Source organism: Artibeus jamaicensis, unplaced genomic scaffold (genome assembly GCF_021234435.1).
Source record: "Artibeus jamaicensis isolate MK-2021 breed Jamaican fruit bat unplaced genomic scaffold, CSHL_Jam_final contig_332, whole genome shotgun sequence".
In the NCBI taxonomy this organism is placed as follows: Eukaryota; Metazoa; Chordata; class Mammalia; order Chiroptera; family Phyllostomidae; genus Artibeus; species Artibeus jamaicensis.
Genome location: NW_026521788.1, coordinates 4,648,759 through 4,673,821, shown reverse-complemented (window position 1 = coordinate 4,673,821; position 25,063 = coordinate 4,648,759). Strand labels below are relative to the sequence as shown.

General features: G+C 40.3%; 1 protein-coding gene across 1 annotated transcript in view; it reads right to left on the bottom strand.

Annotated features, from left to right (window-relative positions):
• Positions 1–1,499: 1,499 nt before the first annotated feature.
• The window catches only part of ANKRD22 (ankyrin repeat domain 22), a 31,093-nt gene continuing 7,529 nt past the window's right edge, over positions 1,500–25,063 (bottom strand). Inside the window, exons 3-7 of the mRNA XM_037156690.2 lie at positions 11,219–11,410; positions 7,849–7,956; positions 5,742–5,819; positions 3,394–3,492; positions 1,500–2,792 (exon numbers count right to left, since the gene is read on the bottom strand). Coding sequence (XP_037012585.1) covers positions 2,715–2,792; positions 3,394–3,492; positions 5,742–5,819; positions 7,849–7,956; positions 11,219–11,410 — 555 coding nt within the window. The 3' untranslated portion in view covers positions 1,500–2,714. The remainder of the gene's footprint in view (positions 2,793–3,393; positions 3,493–5,741; positions 5,820–7,848; positions 7,957–11,218; positions 11,411–25,063) is intronic.

Below are 25,063 nucleotides of genomic sequence, written 5' to 3'. Positions count from 1 at the left end.
AATAATCAAGGCTCAACTACAAGAGAAGGGTGTTCTCAGCCCACATGAAGGGTGCACCTCGATTAACCCAGCTTGGGTGATAGGGGAGGCTGTACCTCTGGACCCCACATGACACCTACTACACATCATAGGCCATGCTACCAAGACAGGGAGTTTTAGCAGTTCTGCCTAATACATAGAAATAAACACAGGGAGGCTAACAAAATGAGGACACGAAACATGGCCCAAACGAAAGAACAGATTAAAACTTCAGGAAAAGAACTAAACAAAATGGAGATAAGCAATCCATCAGATGCAGAGTTTAAACACTGATTATAAGGATGCTCCAGAAACTTAGGACCTCAGCAGCATAAAAAAGATCCAGTCAGAAATGAAGAATACACCAATTAAAGAACAACTTACAAGGAAACAATAGTACAGTGGGTGAAGCCAAGAATCACATCAATGATTTGGAACATAAGGAAGCAAAAAATAACCAATCAGAACAACAAGAAGAAAAAAGAATTATTTAAAAATGAGGATAGTATAAGCAGCCTCTGGGACAACTTCAAGCTTTCCAACAATTGCATCAGAAGGGTGCCAGAAGTAGAAGAGAAAGAACAAGGAATTGGAAATCTATTTGAAAAATAGTGATATAAAACTGCCCTAATATGCTGATGGAAATAAACATGCAAGTCCAGGAAGCACAGAGGGTCCCGAATAAGATGAATGTAGAGTCCCACTCTGAGACACATCATAATTAAAATGCTAAAGGTTAAAGATAAAAAGAGAAAAGCAGCAAGAAAAAAGCAGTTAGTTACCTACAGGGGAATTCCTATAAGACTATCATCTGATTACTCAAAAGAAACTTTGCAGGCTAGAAATATTTCATTGGCAAAAAATACTCAAAGTCATGAAGCAGGGACTACAGCCAAAATTGCTCTACCCAGAAAAGATATCATTTAGAATTGAAGGGCAAATAAAGAGCTTCCAAGACAAGAAAAAAACTAAAGGAGTTCATTACACCAAACCATTATTACATGAAATATTAAAGGGACTTATTTAAGAAAAAGAAGAAGATCAAACCTATGAACAATAAAATGGCAATAAATACATATCTATAAACAATTGAATCTAAAAAACAAACTAAGGAAACAAAAAAAGCAGAGACAGAATCATGGATACAGAGAGCATTTTGATGGTTGCTAGATGGGAGGAGGTGTGGAGTAATGGGTGAAGCAATGAGGAGATTAAGAAGTACAAATAGGTAGTTACAGAATATGCTTGGGGATATAAAGTACAGTATAGGAAATGAAATAGCCAAAGAACATACTCATGACCCATGGACATAAAAAATGGTGTGGGGATAACCTGGGGGAGTGAGGGGTATTGGGTGGAGGGGGCCAAAGAGGGAAAAATGGTACAACGGTAATAGCATAATTAATAGAATATAATTTTTTAAATTTTTAAATAAATTCATGATTTAGTCTTTATTTGTAAATCTAATCATTTTTAAGACTTTTAAAAAATATTTTATTTGTTTTTAGAGAGAAGGGAAGGGAGAAAGAGAGGGAAAGTGCATCAATGCATGGTTGCCTCTCATTGGCCCCCTACTGGGGACATGGCCAGCAACCCAGGCATGTGCCCTGGCTAGGAATCGAACCAGTGACCCTCTGGTTCACAGTCTGGAGCTCAATTCACTGAGCTACACCAGCCACAGCAAATGTAATAATTTTAAAGATACACTTTTTCACTATTTCATTGATGAAGGAGTTGAGCAAATATTTTATATTCTCTCTTTCATCTAGAAGTATAACTCAGATACTATCTCATCATATAACTGTATTTCTTATATAGAATACTTTATTTAAATAAACTACAGTAATATTTACTTATTTTTTTAGGTTTTCTTTTTTATTATGTTTTTATTGTTGTTCAAGTACAGTTTTCTGCTTTTCCCCCCACCCCTCCCCAAAACTACAGTAATATTTAAACTTTTATCAATAAAGTAAACAGAATTCACAAGTTCAATAGCTGCCTTGCATTCACAAGAGATATTTTTAAACAAACATCTTGATAGTCACATAATCTTACTCAAAATCAAGATGGCTTTTTGTTTAATAAACTGACAGCAAATTGTTTAGCAATGTGCTGGTAAAGTGATTCTCCAGGAAAAAAAGAAAAGCCTTGGTTTTAGCATTTGCCAATTTCTGGGGTGTAAAACTGCCACCACTGACAACTGATAAATGTGGTTGCCATTGTTTTGCCAAAGGAACATTTACAGGTGAATCACAAACCCCCGCACATAGACACACCATTCTATACAAATGTACATATTCTTCATCTTACCACTTACAGGGGCCTGGAGGAAGAGTGCCTCCTGGGTGTGGCACAGACAGGACAGCCTCTTCCAAAAGCACACAGCAAAGAGAACAGATCACTGTCTGAGATAACTGATCCTCTTCTTCAGGACAGACTGAATTTGAAGCATCGCCTTTTTCACTGGAGTAGAAATTTCAACAGCTTTAGTGTGTCCTCTAGAGTTAGGGCCATGGTGAACTCCACTGAGTGAGGACATGACTGCAAATCTCTTCAAAAACATTATCCTTGGCAACCACCGCTGGTCCCATAAAATGGCAGCACCCAGGCTGAGTGGCCCACAGACCAGTAGTCCAAGACGCAGATGGAATCTAGTCCTTTAACTTTTTCTACTTCTCCATCTGAGGCCACAAGCATTATGAGGCTTTTGTTAGCATTAATTCAATCTGGGAAAATTTTAATCTTCGTGCAATATCCAGGGAACTCTCGCCATCCTGACAAAAAAAAATTATTGTTATTTATCTCTAGTAGAATCAAATGCCTATACAAAGAGTCCAGTTATCAGTTTAGGCTAATTGACTCTCACTCAGGTTTGGCAAAGGCTTTAAATGTTATTGTTTTAAAAGTAACAGGATTACTTAATTATCATATTTTGCTGTATATAATGAGTACTTTTTTGCCCAAAATTTTTAGGGAAAAATAAGGATGTGCATTATACATAGGCAGTACTAATTCAATATCTATATAAATGATTTTAATTCTTTAATTTATGCTTATGCATTAAAAGTATATCTCCAGAAAGCAATACCAATATCCTTATGTTTAAAAATAAATGCTAACCTGCCTTTATGATATAAGAACCAGTATCTATATATAAATAAATAATTGAATTAAAAATTCAAACAAAAGATTTTTTTCCTGAAAGTTTGGGCCAAAAACATGGGTACACATTATACATGGCAAAAATGAGGTATTTAATGAGGATGATTAATTTTGCTGTTAACATCACACTCAATGGTAATTTAATTCAACACAAGTCCAAAGTTAGAATATCAGGCTGCTGGAGATACCATAAACCATGGACTACAGTCTTACCTTGTTTCTCAGCGTGGGGTCAGCGTGGGCTTTAAGGAGCAGAGGGATGAGATTCTGGTTTTTCATCTCACAGGCGTAATGTAAGGCAGTGCAGCCATACTGAAACACAGTGGACCAACGTTACAGCTGAGTCATCCCACTCTGCAGACCGCAGCACCTGGCTTCTTTAGCAAGCACTCCTCACATTTTGTAGGGTACGACTAAGCAAAACAGTCCCACCCAACATGTTTTTCTATTCTTAAAGTCTTTTCTGTCTCACTATGTATGTTATTAATGTTCTGTAAGTCATTAATATCTTCCTTTCTCATTTTCTCTTCCAAAAGCTGATGCTGAATTATACCAAGGTCTTTTTTGTAGAATTCCGTATGTCTGGCCAATTAGTGCTTTGATCCTGTTACCATCTTTTCCCTTAGAGTCTCCACATGGGGCATTCTGCAGATATCATCCTCTATGATTCTTGATCAAAGATCCCCCAGTCTGAAGAAGCACACTTACAAGACCAGTGCACTTTGATATATATATATATATATATATATATATATATATATAGAGAGAGAGAGAGAGAGAGAGAGAGAGAGAGAGAGAAGTCCTCCATTCTTGGTTTGTTGCAGTTTATGTTATATATTATAAAATAATGGATCGACTCTCTTGGCACTAATTTAATACACTAACTACAGGTCAAAAGAAATTTATAGCTAGGGCATTTGGGCTAAAAATTTTGCCTTTCAAAGCCAAACAACCATGATTTTAGTAAATGAAGAAATAATATCCTTGACTATCAAGATTAACAGAATTAACTCTGGCTCTTTTTCCCTAGAAACTCCTCTAAAATCACAGGGGATAATGCTATAATTTCATATTTTTTATTAAGTGATGGCATGATGAGTGGAAAAATCTAGCTCTGAATTTTTCCATGTGAAATAAAGAGTCTAAAAAGTACAATACACTACAATTACTTAGAGTTGGAAAATGGATCTTAATATATAGGTAGTTTTTGAAAAATGTGTTAAAAATCTGTGCCCATGTGCACATCTGTGTACAAGTGTGCACAGGGATGTAATTCTATGTCTAGAGACTGAGATAGAATAGACATAGATAACTAGAAAAATACCCTAGAGAAGTTTTGTTCACAAGCAAAGTTTTGAACATTTTGAGTTATCTTTTACTTAATTTTTAGTGACATCTTAATACATTTCAAAGTTACCTAAGCAAATGATGGTTCCTAGTACTAGTCTGTCCAAATTACTCCAAAAATTACATTTGAAATAGAAAAAATCACACGTTTCATAAACTCACTCTCTTTCTCTCTCCGCCCTCTCTCTCCCACATACACACACATGCAAAGAGAGAGAAAACAAGGACTACGTCTATTTAAACATCGGATACGAAATCGGACCCAAACTAAAATAGTGTAAATAATTAATAGAAATGGATTGGGATGTTTTCTTCATCACAGGACATAGAATGGTAATATTCACACAGATATATACAACATAAATTAAGGATTTAAAATAGAGTATTGCATTTTTTAATCAAATTTTGACTGGCCTATTATTTCAGTAAAGAACTAGGCAACCAAATTTTATTCAATCAAATAAGCAAATAAAACTTAGAAATAAGTTTTTGACCCATTTAGGACTATGTAAGGGGGAAGATGCATTCAAGGCACAGTTGTAAAAGGTGAGAGCAAAACCTTATGTTTATAAACAGGAAAAAGTTAGCTGGGGCTGTTCCCACTGGTATCATTGCCCTTACCATCATTTGGATTTTCCATTGACCTTTGTCCTTATCTTTCCTTAGTTTGCAGATGGAGCCCCCTTTGCTGGCTGGGATCTTGGCTGTAGTAACAGCTGCTAACAATGCCTGAGCACTTACCATGTCTCAGGCACTCTGCCAAGTGCTTTACATGAATCAACCCTGTAAGTTATTGATATCCTTATTTTACAGATGAGCAAAGCAGAAGCTGGAAAAGTTTATAACTTGCCACAATGCACACAGGTAAAAAATGGCAAGTCCAAGTTTACACGTCATAGGCATTCTGACTCAAGGTTCTTAACTACCAAGAACAAGTTTGGTTATCTGAACCTTCTTCATCTTCTTTAACTTTTCACCCATGGTGGAGCAGGGCTTTTTAAAAAATGTCCTAGATTCAATAAAGATTGTATTCCCACAAGTTTAGTGGCCATATATAAACAACCTCAAGATCACATAACCGGCAGTGAAAAAAAAGAAAAATACATGCAGAAGTGTCTAGGAAAATAAAACAAACAACTTTACAGATGACAAGTACATGACCTACAAATACCATTTTGAATGTTATTTCAAAATGACTAAAAATACACACTTACACGGTCTGCAGCATTAACGTCCACACCAGCATCAAGTAGCATTCGAACAAGGGTTTCATTCTGCTTTGTCTTTGACACCTATTACAAATAACCATACACAAGGTTTATTTACAAACATTTTCTTCATCTTATGTCTAAACTATTCCAATCAATATATTTAATTTTAATCCCAGTACCCCTATGTGCCCAGGATCTTTTTAAAAATCCCCCCACCTCTACAAGCCTTTCTAAGACCAATTAGGGAAAGCCAGGGTTCTCGGAGTGTGGACCTGGACTAGCGCCAGAACCTGGGTACTGAGAAACGCAAATTCTGGGCCCCCACTCCAGACCCACCAAATCCTCCTGAGAACAAAGCGCAGTGACCTGTCTCCCAGGATCTAAACTCTCCAATGATGTCCCACTGCTCCGAGGGCAAAGTGAATGCTTTGTCCACTTGTTGGGACTCTGCTTGTTGGGTCCACCATTTATCCCTAACACCCAGTAGAGTGCCAGCACGTAGTGGGTCAGTAAGTTTGTGTTGACTGACTGAACAAAAGGATGAAACAAAGTAGGCTCCTCAGAAATCCACTTTTCCTGCCTAGTCCCCTGAGATTCTGAGCACAGGACAGATCGATCGTAACCCCCGCCACCCCCTCCCCATCTACGACATCTCTGCCTGAGGGAGCACAGCCCTTCCTGCTCAGAAGGGCATGTCCTGGAGGGCATCGCTTTATTATCTCGGAAGCTCCATCCAGTGGTCTTTCTCTGTGCTTTCCTCTTGTGTCGGTGTCTGAACTGACTTTCTCCTACCTTCTTCTGAAGTAACACAGTCCTTTCTGTTCTCTTTAATTTCTTCTGTCCTGTAATTGCTTTTCATGTCATTCAATCTTTATACATTACAAATTAAGCATTTCAGGCCCCATTCATAAACAGAGTTCATGTGCCATCAGAGCCAGGCTATTGATCACAATTAGTAGTTGTGCCCAGGCTTCCAGCTTTTAAACATTGGACTGTCTTAGAAAGCTGGATTGTGCATCAACAAATTCTGAATGAACCTTGCTAATCATAGATGTTTTTTTCATAATCTCCAAAAATGTCTGGAAATGAACCACAGATCCCCCCCCGCCCCCAAACTACAAATATTTATATGTTATGCACTAAATACACAACTAATTTTTCAAGAACTTTTCAAGGATATAAGGAGATTATATGTTTATCAGTGAATTATAGTTTTCTCTCTCCCATAAATCCAAGCATCAAAATCAATGTTATCATGTTTAATTGCAGTTCCTCAAATTCTATAAAAATTTAAATAACAGAGGAGGTGGTAACATTTCTGACTCATAGACTTCATTCTGGAGCTTATGCTAATAGGAATAACTAACACCCATAGTCTATTAACTACAAAGAGAAGGGAGATTGGTCATTGAACTGGAGTAAATTACACATCCATTGAATCACCTTTCGAAGGCGGAACTGGCCACAGGAGAACCATATGGAAAACTGTGAATGAGTCACAGCAAAGTCGTCGCTTTATATGAAAAACAACAACAAAACTCAAGTTTCATCTTCTTATAATAGAACTGCATTCCTATACCACCTACATCTTTGTTCTCTCAGCAACATTACTGCATGCCTACGTTCATCGGAGGGAAAGGTGGGCTTCACACACCCTGTATCAAGATCTTCCGTGTCTGTCAGATGCTGGCTGCAAATTTCCTGGGCTCTGTTTCTTAACTGACAACCAGGGTGGGTCCTTAATAATCAGAAACTCAGAAAAATATGTACAAAGACAAACTCCTCTTATGAAGAGGAGTGAAAAGAAACAGTACATAGGAGGGGAAATTTTATTTTCAATATTCAGGACTTTTGTGCTTCCTTAAGATTTAAAGCAAGATGAATTTCTTTTCCTAAGTAAACATCACACAGATGATTTTACTATTGATTAATTTGTTTGGCTACTCCTTGCTTCACAGCATCGCATGTCTATTGGAAATGTCGTTTACAGAATACAAACCAAGTGCTTCTTTTGTTACTATTTCTTTACATCTCACTGGGCCAGCACAGCTGGGGCAGTCATGTTGTGGGTCTCCTGCTCACTGGCCTTTGCTCTCACAAGGGTACTCACCATGAGGAAATAACCAATAAGCAGAACCGGCATTAAGAGGACAATGAGGAGATAATCAAAGAAGGTAAATTTTTTCTTCACAGCATAATGCAAGCAGGTTCTCTCTTTCTACAAATCAAGGAAAGAATTCTCCATGAATAAATATTTCATTTCAAATTTCCTACTTTAAGACTACCCTATCAAAAAAATTTACTTTATGCCTTTCATTTTTATGGTGCATATGCCACCCATTTTTCTGTGAAGTATGTTTGCCGAAGAAACCCAGGTTGTCACTGATTAGAATGGAGTACAGTCTAAAGGAGAGGCCAGAGGAGGGCCTCGAAAAGGTAACAGGTGGAATGTGCATTTTACAAATCATCAAAAGAAGGATTCTCACGCATTTTAGTTTTGTCTAAACTAAAGCAAAAACTAAGGAAAGATAAGGACAAGGGTCAAGGGAAAATCCAAATGCTGGTAAGAGCAGTGATAACAATGGGAACAGCCCCAGCTAACTTGTTTCTGTTTATAAACATACGGTTTTGCTCTCACCCTTCACAACTGTGCCTTGAACACGTCACGTCTTCCCTCTTGTATTTTTGACCCGGTCCTAAATGGGTCAAAAATTTATTCCTAAGGAGTTTTATTTGTTTATTTAATTGAATGAAATTTTGGTTGCCTAGTTCTCTACTGAAATAATAAGACATCAAGATATAAACACAGGACTAAACACAGTATAAAAATCTATAGTTTTATCCCTCAATCACCAGTGGTTACAGTTATTCATTTTGTGGTTTGTTCATTAAAGAAATTTAACCATGTGGCAATTTTTGTGTTTCTACATGCATACAGAGAGTGTTAGAAGAATGGAAATAACTCGATTGAATTATTCAAGTACATGAATATTTATCAGATGATAAACTTAACTTTCTAGAGATTGTGAGGAATATAAATTCCTGGGGCCTCAAAACCAACCCAGGGAGATAGAAGCAGGCACAAATAAGTATAATGCAGAAAGCAGCTGTGGCAGGAACACCAGCCAAATCAATGAGGGGAGAGGGAGGGCCAGAGAGAAGAAGGGGCTGACTTCCCCTTGGGGCAGGCACTGTTCTTAAATAAGTCTTTTTGTTTTTCTAATATAAAGATATATATGTTCCCTGTAGAAGTTTTGTAAACTAGGCAAGAAGATAATAAGAGAATGAATTTAAAATCACCCATTAATCAAACAGCCCAGAGTCAACTGTGAAATTTTAAAATGTAGGCTCATACTGCATCTTCAAAATTATTTGTTTTTTTTCAATTAACATTTAGAATACGTGCATTTTCCATACCATTTAATGTTTTTAAACCTATGGCTGTAAAGGCTGTTTATCTTTCTACTGACCAGAACTATTGTGATTTATTTAGCTAAACCTTACCTGTTGGACATTTGAGTTTTTAACTTTTGATTTTTATAAATAAAACTACACGAACATCTTCTTAAAGATTAGTCAACCTTTCTGCATTTGTCTTTAACATAAGCTTCTAAAAATATAATTTCAGTCATAAGAAGTTTTGTTTTTCATATTGGGCTACTAAATTGCACTCTAATAAAACAATAATCATTCAAACCTCCTTCCTGATCAACACTTGGCTTTCTTTTTGAAGCCTGGTTAATTTCACAGACCAAGATATATTTATATATCTGTATCTGTATCTATATCTATTTTTACACTTTTTAAAGATTTTATTTATTTATTTTTGGAAAGAGGGGAAGGCAGGGAGAAAGAAGGAGAGAAACATCGATGAGTGAGAGATACATCAATTCATTGCCCAAGCATGTGCCCTGATGCAATCAAACCAATGACCTTCTGACTTGCAGGCTGGCACTCAATGCACTGAGCCACACCAGCCAGGGCTATCTTTAGGTTTTAATTTGCCTTCCATAGAATCAGTGTTCTCTGTTAAGCCTGTGCATCCAAATCACCAGCAGAGCTCTTTGTTTTCAAGGCCTTTATTTCGCCTTGCTAAAAATAACTCATAAATTTAAGAAATGAGAAAGCACTGGTTCAAATCACTAATGTACAAAGATTATACTTGAGAAAAATATGAAAAGCTTAAATACTTTAAAAACATTAAAATATTTTTAAAATAGGAAGTGCACACCAGTTATTCTGCTAAAACCTCTATTAACCTAAAGTACCCACTGAAGTCTTTTCCACGATATTTGTAACATGAGAGGACCCCAGGAAGCTGGCTCAGGTTCTCTGCAAAACAGATATGAGTGCCTCCTCAGCCCCGTCCCTGTGCTGGCAAGCATCTCCTTCTATCAGCTTCCTAATAGTAAGTCTCTTGAGAGAGGATGTGGACCCCTCGATGTCTGTTTTTGCCACCCGGTCTCACCACAACCCCACCACCTGGTTCTTCAGCTAGGAGATCGTGTCCTGCTCTATTGTAGATCTGTCAGATTTAGAACAGGCATGACTGGCTTTGAAATTCAACCAAGCAAAAAATAATAATAATAGAATAGAATTACATGTATATATATCTCACAGATAAGAAAGTTCAGCACTGGTTTATTTTTCTGATAATATAGTATTGCTCTAAATGGGTAGGTCTTTAAGCTAACTTGGAAGGGGACCCCACAGGCTGTTTTTCTTCACTGAACATGAATGAACACAGGGCATTCATAATTATTACAAATAATGACTTTTTATGTTTACTCCGGTACTTTAAAGGTTGCTTTTACTAGGATGCAGGCGTTGGAAGTTCCAAACGGGTTCTGAAAGGACCTTCACAGCAATGGACACGTATTCTGTTCTCCCTGACAGAAGACTCCACATCTGCATCCTTAGTGCCTTTCTAAGGCACTAAGGTTACAGACGCTTCAGGTAACCTCTGGTTCATGAGCTTACTTGTCCTTGGCATTTTTTTTACTAGCACTCTTTTATTCTGTAAGTAAATAACAGAACCTTCTAAGGATCAGTATATTGACATAGAAGGTAAAAAACCCAATGAAATAGCACCAGCAGGTCAATATTTTTCCCCAGGAAATCATTTCCCATTACGTCTGTAACCGTGATGAGGAGCTGGCAGAGAAGGGGGTGGGGTGGGGTCAAGGAAAAGCATGGGAAGGTGAAGGCAAAGAAATGAAGTTCTGTCCCATCAAAAGAGCGAACTATTCTCTTCCTTTTCAGAAGTACAAGGACATAATTCCCCATAAAATATGCCTGCTTAGTGAACTATGTTTTATTTGGCTTTGTAGCCCAATCAAATATCTTCAGTATGTGTCATCTCTCTAAAAGAAAAATGGTTGGTACCCGGAGCTATAAGCAGAGCATGAGCTCCCGTAGATGCTAGGAGAAGCGAATTACCACTGTCAATTACTTCCTCCTCTCCTGTGTCCTGGCCTTACCTGGTTTTTCAGGTTCACATCAGCATTTCTTTTCAAAAGGAAGGAAACGATTCTGAGGTGGCCCCGCCGGCAGGCACAGATCAGGGGGGTGTCTCCATTAAAGCCGTCTCTGACGTTGATGTGGCTGCTGTCCTCCCTCACCCACCGCCACACCTGACCAAAGTCATTCTGATAGGCTGCCTGGCAGATGGGCTGAGGAGAAAAAAACAAAGCAGATTTTTAAATGTAAGTATAATTAAACCAGGAAGAGAAAAATCATTATCCAGTAACAAAATTCAAGTGCTTCCTAAGAGTAATATATTGCTCTGTGGATGAGATTTTTGGTCTCAGTTATTCTTAGTGTTAAGTCTAGAACAAACACTGAGTCTCTGAGGAATCGCAAGATTTCCTAAATTGCTTGGCACGCAGAAAAGTTTATCACAGGGATGAATGAGTGAACGGATGGATGCAGTCATTCAGATTCGACTCCATGAAGAAATTGTTGTTGTGTTCACGAGCAGGTAACTCTTGTCAGAAAAGCAAGATTTTACAGACGATACAGTAGGCACATTGGAGGAGTTTAGGGCAGCGCTAGGTGACAGGATAAAGATGCATGGCCGCCTGTGCTCCAGGAACTTGACACAGTGGGAAAAGACCTATTTAAGATAAATAACATATAAACTATGTAATCGACTGCACCTAGATGTCTTTTAGAAAGCATTATAAAGAGCTTTGCAAAGCATGATGGGAGTTTAATGGCAAGACTGAAGCAGAAGTCATCCTGCCACTTTCCTCTCTGCTCTCCTTGTGCACTTCTCTTCATTGTTCAATACCCCTTGTTCAGTTACTTCCTCCCGGGCCTCTGCCCTTACTGCTCCCTCTGAACAACACACTGTTTCTCCTCCCTTAACCTCGCTAACTGCTTGTTTATCCTTCATGTCATAACTTGATTTTCATCTTTTCTGTGTCCTTCCTGACCCCAGCACTTCTTTGCAGCAATTAGCATAACTATAACTATTTTCTTAATTATTTATAACTGTGTGTTTCAGCCTAGCAGGAGTCAGGGGGTGAAGCAGCAGTGAGTGAGGGAAGGCACTGAAGTTCAGGCTATAAACTCCATGTGGTCAGAGGCTACAGGATTCAATCCCCACCTTATCCCCAGCATATAACATGGGGCACGTGGGAGGCAAAACAGTAAACATCTTTGGACTGATTTTAATTATGCAAAAAAAAAGCAATTAGAATAATACTTAGTATGTACAAGGTGCTCAATTTATGAAGGTTATTAGTATTGCTTATTAAGGCATTCTTTAATTTGTTAACAAGGGCAAACCTGTACACTGTGCCTGCCACAGTTGCTAGCGGAGAAAAGTATGAGCTACATTACTACTAATCATGTGAAATTTGTTCACTGGTTGGTGATATAAGACACACACACACACACACACACACACACACAAGACTAAACAATAAGAAAACAATTTTAAAGGACACAGACTTGGGAACATAAGCGCCTGCAGCAGTGAGACAAACCAGTGAGCAAGTCAAGTGGTACATTTGCTAATCAGCTCATGTTCTAACACAGCCAAATATTATAGTAAGTGAGCTTTTAAAAGTAAGATACTTTTAACTCCCAAGACCTACTCATGAAAGAAACATCCTAAAGAAAAGTCAACTCAATAGCAGATGAAGGGGCAAACTTCTATACCCCAGAATGAAATGAGCGTGTTACAGGGGTTCACAATTGCAGTAAATATTGCAGTTACAAAAATCACCCTTCCTGTTACCCCGAAGTCTTCCCTTTACCGGGCCTCGTCACCGCTCGGGCTCAGCAGGGCCTTGGGTACCATCTGGCTGACATAGAAATGATCAGAGCAGTTAGTTGAAAGACCATGGATCTGGTTTCAGGAAACCGGGCTGTAGTGAGGTTCTGCTACTACCTCCTGGGTGACCACGGGTGAGTTCGTTCCTGTCGGGAGTCTGTGCCCTCAGTTACCAAACGAAGGAGTGAAGCAGAAGTTCCTTTGGGTTCTCACACTCTGTGACAGTCACACTTCTAGACCTCAAATTTCTCTCCACCCAACACTTTTTCCACATCAATTGCTAGGGTCTAGGGTTGGGGTTAGTGTTATTTAAACACATAATTGTGTTGTGATGCCCAGACACTTAGATTTAAATAACCAGTACAACAAAACTAAATATAATAAGACAATGTAAAGTCACCAACTCTTACTTTTCTCAATTAAATTCAATAGAAGTTATAGCATCATTTCATAAAATAAAACATATTTTAAGTAAAAGCTAAATACAAATCCAAACCAAGACTATTTTAACAAGATATATAAGGCTATCATCACAGGGTGAAAGCAGTTCAATATACTAGATATATTTAGCCATATGGAAAAATTTATCCCATTGTCCTTTTTTTAAAAAAAAAATTGCCCTGGCTGGTGTGATTCAGTAGATTTAGGGTTGCCAATTCTTCTCAGGCAGGGCATGTACCTGGGTCACGGACCAGATCCCCAGCTGGGGACACGTGAGAGACACCTGATTGACGTACCTCTCACACATTGCTGTTTCTTCCCCTCTTTTTCTCCCTCCCCTCTAAAAGTAAACAAACGACATCTTTTTAAAAAATTTATTGTCAACCAGCAAAACTTTGCCCATGATCACTAGTAATTATGGACTACCATTTGGAAATTGGTGGTCTAGCATGCAGAACTTGAAAACAGGTGACTACAGAATTCATTTTTTCTTTTAAAATTATTGTACAACATTGTGAAAACTAGAATATTTCATGAATTCATTGGCTTTCCAGCTTCTCTTTTAAAAATGGAAGGATTTGGCAATATTGGGTCCTTTTCCCATAGGACACAAAATAAAGCCCTCTCTGTTCAGGCTCCTCAAAAATCTCTACTGGGACTTAACTACACAGAAAATGGTAAAGGTGGATAGTTTTCCTACATAGTCACTTGATGTTTCTGAGTGCTTTCTCAACCCCATTTGGGTGATATTACTTAAAATATTGATCTAATGTTATTAGACTAATATTTCCTAGTCTTCTTGTATCCTAGACATAGAGTTTCTGTTTTTGAAAATTAAAGTATATGCCTGGTTCAGTTAAACATACAAATGATTTGTTGCATGAATTGTAAAAACTGTGTTGTTATAAATCATCAGTCTCCACTAGGGGGCAGCTCAGTGTCGTGAAAGCCCTGAGGAGAAGGACAGGAAAGCCAGTAGAAAAATGCTAGTTGGCAAGCTAGGAATGAGAGAGGGGCGAGGGGTGGGGGCTGTCCATTTGGACTGAGGGGAGAGGTATAAATTCTGTTGGCCTCTAAAGGTGCTGGAACTCGGAGGAAGTCGATGTGTAGAGGAAACCAGTGAGAACTTGGGAAAGTACCATGATAATTCTATCCCCAAATAACTCTCAGAACCTTTCTGTCCAACTTCACTGCCAAAGTACTAGCTCAGATCTTCATAATTCTCACAAAGACTAATGGCTAATTAATGAGCCCATAATCGGCCATACTTACTAGTCTCGCTCATTCAGTTCTAACCCATCCTCCGAAAACAGCAGCTTCATATCACTTCCCTGCAGGAAACCTTCAGCGGTGACCAACCAGATTAGGATGCTGTCCCCAAACTGGCCCACGTGATTCTTCAAATCTCACAAATCCTGTCTTTCCAACTTCATCTCCCACCACTCCCTATCAGTAGCCTTGATCTAAGTAAATGAAGGGGAGCGTTATTAAACAGCGATCTTCCCAGCTAGACCGTAAAACTCCACGAGAGCAGGTGTTGTGTCTGTACCTGGAGAACACTGTCTCCCCAGCACCCAGAGTATGCTTGACACAAAGTGGGCATCCAATATATATTTGATGAGCAAATAATCAAATGAATAAATTATAATGAGCTTTTATCCAGCACTCATTTATTTCATTTAACCCTCACAACAGCCCAATAGATTGACCCCTGTACTACAACCCTATGGTATTATTAGAGCCATTTTATACAGAGGAAACTGCGAGAGGCTGCCTTCCTTGCAAAGTCACATAGCTCATAGCTGATGATGCTAGGAAGCCAATCAGAATGAATGACTCCAGAACGCATACTTTCTGGCTCTAATTACTTCAGGTAATTTAAAATTGCCTTCAAAATATCTTCTGACTACAGGACTTTGTATTAGACACTTTTTGGTTGCATTTGCACCCAAAATTAAGCTGCAGCCTACAGTCTCAGGAAACTGATCAGTCATCTTCTGCCCTGGCCCATTGGTGTCTCAGCCTTCTTGGTTATAGAGACAGGATTTTTCTCCAAATTGACCTAGAATTAGCAGTATCTGCCAATAGGAAAAGACACAGTGGTCAGAGAGGTTGCAGGAGAAACTAGAAACATATATGGCTCAGAAGAAAATGTTTCAAGAAGAGGTACAGAGTCAATAGAATGAAGCACTGCACAAGAAAAAATTGCTGGATTTGACCATTAGTGACCATTCAGAGATCAATTTTTATAGAGTGTGAGGCAGAAGACAAGGGCCTGAGTGCATGGTCTGTGAAGAGTTAGAGGCTGTGGCTGGAGAGAAATGTGGGGTCACTTTGGCAGTGAAAGCTAAGGATGAGGTTGCAAGTACACGGAGGGGAGTAGCAGGGTCCAGCCAACATTCTGCATGTGTGCAGGCAAAGTCAAGGGGTTATAAGAACAGCCTCTGGGAGCAAATTTCTAAGTTTCAGTCTCAACTCCATCATGTAACTGTCACTTGGACAAGTTCCTTAAACTCTCTGTTTCCTTCTCCATTTAATAATCACATCTTCTTTATGAGGAAGTATTAAAGGTGACTGTGTGTATGAAACACTTGGCTCGGATCTGACTCACAACAAACCCTCAATTAGCCTGAGCTACACTTATAATTATTAAAGCATAAGGAGCCAGTGACAATGGACGGGAGTGGCTATGCAGGAGTAGATAACTGCTCACAGAGAGTGAGCGGAGATAGGCTAGAGAACACAAAGGGATGCGACTGCCTTGCTAACCAGAATAACAGCACTGGGTCGAAGGCCAAAGCAAGGGAGGAAAGAGATTTGGGGTGGAGAGAACTTTACGTTGGATGATATTTTTGCCAGGAAGTCTGAGGTTTCATCTTCATGCTTTAGGTTAACATATATTTATCATAAATAGATAGACATACAACTCAGTAAATAGTAATTATGTTTACATAGATGAATGGGGCTAATGACAGGAGAGGAAATTGAGTCAAGACTGGAAGAGGCTCTTTATCACAGTGGGAAATATTTGGGACGGTCATAATGAAAGTGTCTACATGAGATGAATAAAAATATAAAATTGCTTGAAGGTTGTAAAAACGCCCTAAGAAGCTACAGTGGGCTTAGCCTGCTGTATAGGTTTGTTACTTTCTTTAGCAAATCCATTGTCAGGGTAAGGTGGAAAAAATAAGGGGACACAGAGCAAAGATTGGAAAATGTATGACAGGCGAGGGGTATAAGAGAAGAGTTCACCATGGAATTGAGACTGGATGGTTAGCACATACAAACCAGGTTGAGACTGGTAGATTTGATGAGAAAAAGCAAGACAAGCAGGTAGGAACAGAGATGGATTCGAGCAGGGTCAGTACATATGATCTAGTGGGAACTGTGACCAGTTAAGAAGTTATGATGGGAGGAAGAGGTGACAAATTCTAAGTGCTAGGGACAGAGTGGCCTTGTCAAGAGGCTGCCTGATTGGAATAGAGACAGAGGTCAAGAAAGGACAGTGAAGCTTTGTGGATATTGAGGTCACTGAGGATCACCCCTGGGAAGAGAAAGAAAAGGGAAATTGTGCTACAGCATCAAGGAAGGTGGAAGTGTGTCCTGGAGTACAGTAGACAAATGCGGGAAGGCAGAGAAAGGGACGTAGCAAGGACTTTGAGCAAGAAATTGAGCAATGGGCACTGATAAACAGTAAATAAGGAGACTGCAGTACAGATCGGATCACCACGAGATGTAAGTGAAGACACCAAGGAAGATGGGCTGGGCTGAAGGAATAATGTGTGCTCCACCTTGATTTCCCCTGATGGCTGCCGTCCCTCATAACCCAGTCACTGCCAGGACCTTCCTTCATATCACATAAAGGTGAAGTGGGTCAAAGACAAACTTAAAAAAAATCCTTGTGCCTCTTTTGTCCGAAAGAAAAAATTTACTAAGAAATTAAAAAAATCATAGTAGTGAAGAAATGAGTCAGAAAGAAAAGCTTGGAGCTAATAGTGCATATCAAATAAGAAGTTAATGTCCAAAATTTATAAAGTACTTACAAAACTCAATACCAAAAAAACCCCACCAACAACACAATTAAAAAGTAGGAACCTGTATAAAGGACCCATGGACCAGGACAACAAGAGGGAGGATTGAATGTGGGAAGGACGAGGTGGGCAGGGAAGGGGAGAGCAATGGTGGGGAAATGGGGACAACTGTATCTGAGCAACAAATTTTTTTTTCAAAAAATGCAAAAGACCTGAATAGACACTTCTCCAAAGAGGACATACGGAGGGCCAATAGACTTATGAAAAGATGTTCAACATCACTAATCATCAGAGAAATGCAAACTAGAACCACAGTGGATACCATCTCACACCTGTCAGAATGGCCACCATCAACAAGTCACTGAACAACCAGTGCCAGTGAGGACGTGGGGGAAGGGGGACCCTCTGCACTGGGATAGGAATACGGACTGGGGCAGCCCCTGTGGAAAGCAGCAAGGAGATGGCTCAAAAATTTTTAAATGGATCTGCCTACAGACCCAGGAATCCCACTTTTGGGAATATATCCAAAAGAACCCAAAACAATAATTCCAAAGAACATAATAAGCATCCCTCCTCCCTGTTCATTGCAGTGTTATTTACAATCGCCAAGATATGGAAGCAGCCCAAGTGTCCATCAGTAGATGAGTGGATAAAACAACCATGGGACATTTACACAGCAGAATACTACTCAGCCATAAAAAAGAAGAAAACTTTTACCCTTTGTGACAGTATGGATGGACCTGGAAAACATTATGATAAATGAAATAAGCCAGAGAAATAAGCCAGTCAGCCAAATATCACATGATTTCACTCATATATGGAATCTGATGAACAAACTGAACTGAGGAAAATGGGGACAGACTCACAGATGGAGAGTAGATGATGGTTAGGGGTAGATGGATTGAGCAAAAAGAAAAAGGATTCATGCACATGGACTGCCCTGTGGTGATTGCTGGGGAACACAAGGGAACTAAATGGTAGTGGGAAAAATACAACAAAGAGCAAATTTTAAATATCTGACAAGTGTTTATTATTTTTCCCTAAGATTTCTTAACTTTTAGAAGAAGAAAGATATCTTCTTTCCTTTCCTGGGAAGATACCTCCTTAGTGCACAAGGCTCTTTGCTAGAATCATTTTGCTTTAAAAACCAACAAATCCTTTTCAGAAAATGTTATGAACATTTTAAATGAGATTAATGTGTAACGTGTCAAGTTCTCAGAGCCTCAGGCAAGGTTGCACCTGATCACTCCTTACACTGAGGATTAGGGGGGACCTGCTATACTTCAGGGGAAATAATACTGAAAAATGGGGTGGAAAGAACTCTGCAAACATTGATCATGGCAAGCTGCTCAGATACTTCTATATTACTAAAATAATACCAAGTACTTTTCTAGCTGTGAGATTTATTAAACTTGGAGCAGTGCAAAATGTGATTGTGTTAAATAATATATGTAGAATATTTCAGTTATCGCCAACATGCTGGATATGTCACGTACTACCAAGAACCACTGCTCAAAATTCAGGGTCTGGGACAGTGGGACAGGGTGGTGCTCTGGCACCAAGTCCTCGGCCCTTCAGCGGGAAGACCAAAGTATACAAAAGCTGTTCCTCTGGTGATGGAGGGTGATCTGACTTGGGATGCAGATCACACAGTACAGTGTACAGATGATGTGGTACAGAATTTTACACCAGAAACCTATATAATTCTATTAACCAATGACACCCCAGTAAGTTCAATTTAAAAAGCTATTTCTAATATTCCAGGTTCCCTGAGTTTCAATGACTTCTTACCTAGGAGTGTAAGAGTTACAGTGTTTCATTACAGCTTTGCTTTCATGCTGTGTGGGGGCTTGTTTCTCTCACCTTCGCAGTGGTCCCCAACCTCATGATGCCTCAGAATCACCCACGGGACTTTGAAATAGCATGAATGCAGCTGCCCTACTCCCATAGATTCTGATTCAATTAGTAAATAGTGGGACCTGAGCTTGCCTTTTTTTTTCTTTTTTAAAATGAACTTTATTAAAAGAGCCCTACTGCACAGCCAAGGCTGAGAACCCCTGAGCTAAAATATTGACCTGGTTCTCACATGACATATTACTTCCTAAACCTCAACCCCTCTCCCAACCTCACCTCCCCAGCCTGGTCACAGGCGGATCAGTGCGTCAAAAAACAAGAGATTTTTGACTTCCGCCAAGATGGAGAAGTAGGTGGAGGGTCCACCTCGCCTCTGTGCACAACCAAATCTAAGAACAACTATTTTTAACAGCAGTCACAACCAAGCCACACGGAAAATCGACAATACGGAGTCCAAAGGACAACTAGATACTCGGCTGGACCGGTAGGAGGAGCGAGGCCAGAAGCAGAGCAGGTTAGCAAGAAAAAATTCCCGGGGCGGTGCGCGGGGCGCGCAGGCAACCGAGGGCTGATCGCCAGCGAGCTGGCTGCGGAGCGCATAGGGAAGAGGCGCAGTGGGTCGCTCAGTCGCGCGCATTTACGTGCGGAGAAACCAGTGAGAAGGGAAACCCGCGCGGCGCAGCAGGCTCGCAAAATTAGGATCGGAAAAGCAAGCCCGAGGCCTTTGAGTGTCTGGATGCGCTGGGCTAGCGGAGAGGAACGCCATCGCTCCCTCTCTGACCCTGCCCCCACACACAGCGTCACAAACCAGCGACCTGGGTCGCCCCGTCCTGGTAAACAACTAAGGCTTCGCTCCGCTCACTAAACAGCACGAATAAACCAAAAATGGCTCTAGAACAACTCAGAGCCCCAGAACCGATAGACCTAAGTGATGAAGAAATAGCCAGTCTTTCAGATGCACAGTTCAAAACACTGGTTATAAAGATCCTTACAGAACTGGTGGATTTTAGTCACAAATTAGAGAAACATATGGAAGCTAAATTAATTGAAATGAATGGTGATACAAAAGATACCAATAGTGATGGAAAGAAAATTGGGACTCAAATCAAGGGAGAACACCAGACAGAAGAAAAAGATGATCAAGCAGAAAGGAATGAAGAAATAAGAATTCAGAAAAATGAGGAGAGGCTTGGGAAACTCCAGGACATCTTTAAACGTTCCAACATCCGAATTATAGGGGTACCAGAAGGGGGAAAGGCACAACCACCAGTTGAAAAATTATTTGAACAAATAATAAAGGAGAATTTCCCCAATCTGGCAAAGGAAATAGACTTCCGAGAGATCCAGGAAGCTCGGAGAGTCCCGAGGAAGTTGGACCCGGGAAGGAACACACCAAGGCACATCATAATTACATTAGCCAAGATTAAAATGAAGGAGAGAATCCTAGAAGCAGCAAGAGCTAAGGGGACAGTCACCTACAAAGGAGTTCCCATCAGACTGTCAGCTGATTTCTCAAAAGAGACCTTACAGGCAAGAAGGGGCTGGACAGAGGTATTCCAAGTCATGAAAACCAAAGATCTACAACCAAGATTGCTCTACCCAGCAAAACTTTCATTTAGAATGGAAGGACAGATAAAGTGCTTCTCAGATAAGGTCAAATTCAAGGATTTCATCATCACCAAGCCCTTACTATATGAAATGTTAAAGGGACTCACCTAAGAAAAAGAAGATAAAAAAGATGAACAGTGAAAGGACAGCAAACTCACAGTTATTAAGAACCACACCTAAAACAAAAGCAAACTAAGAGGACAGCTAGATCAGGAGCAGAACCATAGAAATGAAGATCACATGGAGGGTTAGCAACAGGGGAGTGGGAGGAGGGGGAAGGGGGGAGAAGGTACAGAAAATAAGTAGTATAGACAGTAGATAGAAAATAGATAGGGGGAGGGTAAGAATAGTAGGGGGAAATACAGAATCTAAAGAATTTGAGACACGTGTTCATGAACTAAAGGGGGAAATGGTGGGGGAGGGGTATGCAGGGTGGAGGGGAAGGGAGGGGGGAATAGAGCAAATGTAATGGCATAATCAATAAAAAAAAAAAAAAACAAGAGATTTTTTACCCATGTTCTCAGTGCTTATCACTAAGGCAATCTGACTTTAGGAAGGCTAAAATCTAGTTAGAAACACTGGCTAACTTGCTGACAAATGAGCAGCTTGAGGTTCTGCACAGCTCCTGCTGCAGGTAGAAGAAATCCAGGAGGTTTATACGACATGAACCATGAACTGGGCCTTGAAGGAGACACGGTGCGATTTGAAAGGGTCAGGAGCGGAAGCTCAAAGGTAGGCGTGAGGAGAGAGGTTTGAAAGAGTGAGAGCAGGCAGAAGATCAGCCCTCAGTCAAAGAGAAACAGGACTTTGAAAAGCAGGCAAAAATCACTGGCACCTTACACTCTGGGAAATAGGGAACATTAAGCCTAATTTCAGTAATTATAACTGCAATTAAAAAACCCTAAAACATGGTAATGTGGTGGAGAGGGCCTGGGCTGGGAGCCAGTCCCTTTAGACTGAGTGCTTAAGGAAGGCCTCTCAGAGGAGGTGGGGTGTGGGCTGATGCATGATTTGGCCGACATTAAAGCAAAGACATAAAGACAGAAGAACGTGGAATATTCCAGAAGAGCTGGCGTGCCATGAGCAAAGACAATAATGATCGACACTAGAGAGAAACGTTAGTTTATCAGTGGGCTCTGTTAATTCTGTGTCTGTGTTTTCTATTTTTTTTCCAACAAGGTCTGCTTGAGAGATCATGTCTGCACTGCCAGGGAGCTAAAGAAGCCCCATTGCCACACTTCAGAGCCCAGCGGCTCTGAGGTCACTATGAGGAAGACCAGGAAAGGGCAAGAAAGCCTTTGCCTCCAATGGTGAGGAGAAGGGCAGAGGAGGAGTGGGTTCTACCTGGTAGCATCTAGCAAATCCAAAGCCCTGGTACCTTTCCACTGCCTCAGACCACCAAACAGGTAAATGCCAGGCAAAGAGGTGGGGTGGGGGGATGGGGGGGGCTGTAAAGAAAATCCTCTTTGCGGTGTTAATCAACTTCAGTGATGCAACTACTTCCACTCCCACTTCCTGGATTTCAAACTACCAAGGAGAGGTCACCGAATTTGCAGTTGGGCAAAATCAGCTCTCACAACAAACCAGTTCCAGCCAGGGCCAGCTGGCTCCAGCCAGCACTGGCATGTAGTCACCTGACGCCAACAGGAACTGAGGCATAGTCTCAAGACGTCCCTGTACCATCTTCCCCAGCCTTCCGGAGGGCTGAGCTGGGGAAGGGTCCGGGACTTGGACTCTTAGTAAGTAGTGTCTCCAAACACTCAGTGGACCAAAACAGGTATTTCTGCACTAACTTTATTTGGGAGAGAAATTACAAATAACATTAAAAGGCGAATAGCTATAATAGCTACTGAATATAAATTTTTTCTTACATGACAGCTACACAGCTAAGCACTTCACCAACATATCATTTAATCCCACAGCAACCTTGGTGTGAGGATAGTTATGACCTCAACTGGCTGATGAGGAAACTGAGGCTCAGGGCTGTAAATAACTAGTGAGAAGCAGAATTGGAATTCATATCAAAGTCTGTCCCACTCGAGAACTAGTGTTTCAACCTACAGTGACTCTCCCACCTTCACATGCAATTATGTACTAAATCATCATGAACTCAACCCACAAAGGTTCCAGAAGCTTCTGTAGCCCTTGATTATTTTCTTTAACACAGTTTAAGAGAACTTGAGCTCCCAATATTCACCAGGTACTGTGTGAAGCTCTAGGGATACAGAGATGGATAAAACCCAGTAGACACTCCCATGGGTACTTACTATATGCTGCAACACCCTGCGGTTGAAATCTATCTCGAAGCCTAACACAACCCCCAATGTCACAGCTTCGTTCCAGGCTCCCAGCTGCCCCTCTTGCAGCTCACCAATTCGTTCTTCCACAGCTACCCCAGCAACATTTTAAACCTTAATTGGGTCATATTACTCCTCTTCCATTGCTTTCCATTGTGTTTAGAATAAAGACAGTATTCCTCATCTGGGCCCACAAGGCCTGCACAGTCTGGCCCTGACAGCCTCCCCCACTGCAGCTCCTGTCACTCTCACTGCCTCCTGGGCACCAGGGATTTCTGTCCAACAGTGGCCACCCAAGGGTGGGGAGGACCACGCTGAATTTCCATTATTTAGAATGATCAAAGAATGGTGATAACTAAAAGCAAGTCAATAGTTAGTCAGTTCTAATCATCTCTAAATCTGTATGAACATTGCATGCAGCTAGATGAACTGCTGTGACCAGAGCGCCCTTCGTAACCCGCTCAATTATTCTGATAGGCCCAACTTCTCACAGTTCTGGAGGCTGGAAGTCTAAAATCATGGTGCCAACAATTTTTGTGTTTGGAGAGGGCTTTCTGGTTCACAGAGGACTGTCTTTTCAATGTCTTCTCCCATGGCTGAGCTGGTGAGGGGCCCCTCTGGAGCCTGGGGTCTCTTGTTTTAAGGGCACTAATTCTGTTCATGAGGACTGTACCTTTAGGACTTAATCACCTCCCAAAGTCCTCACCTCCTTATACCATCTGCTATGGGTTAGGATTCAACATCAAATTTTGCGGGGACACAAACATTCAGACCATAAAAAAATTGTTACATCCATAGGTTTATGAATCTAGAATGCTGGAAAGGTATACAAATAAAAGCCTCACTATTACTTCTATCTTCTTACTGATAGAGCTGTTTTGTTTATTCTTACAGATTCCCTTCATTTAATGAGGGATATTAGAAGCAAATGTGAATATATAGTTTTATCTACTCTATTCTTATTTATTTCAAATGATAGCATACTCTTGGCATTTTTAATACTGCTTTTTTTTTAACTTAGCAAGTTACTGCTTGCTAAGCAAATACTGCTTTTTTTTAACTTACGCACTTTTTACATAAAGTGCATGCTAATGTTGTTTTATAGCTATATTGCATTACATGCAGGTAACCTAATTTGTTTAACAAAAAAATAATCTTTTGATAGGCATTTTGGTATCTTGCGTATTTGCTGTTCTGATATATTCTGGAAATCTGTTAGTGTTCTTATAAGACAAATGCCCAGAATTAGAATTGGTAGGGTAAAAGGATAGGTATTTGGTAGGATAGGTACTTGACAGATGCTGCAAATCGCCCTTCCCAGGGTTTGTACCATTTATTCTCTCATCAGCAATGTACGCAGGGCCTGTTACCCACACCCACAGAGAACATTCTCAAGTTTGTGGCCTCTTGTCCATCCCATAGGTGAAAAATGGTCCTCGTGTCTCTGAGAAGTAAGAAACCATTCTTAGGAGCTACTCCAGCAGACTGGTCCTCTGTGGACAAGAGACCCAACTTTTCATGCTTTGGATTCTTCCTACACACATCTCCTCTGCTTGGGACAGTCTTTATCCCAAGAAAGAGCTGGTAAGAATGTAAAGCGGGGCTGGTATTTTTTTCCAATTTTTGCATTTTCCTTTTCCATATCGTGGAGACATCATGTTCAGTGCTGAACAAAATCTCACCCAGCTCTCTTGTTTTATAAATATTGGAACTATCACTCAGAGAAGTTAAATGACTTCCCCAAAGTCCCATAGACTTCCTGTCACAATCGGAACTAAATTACAGGCTTTCTTGATTTCTAGTCCAATGGTC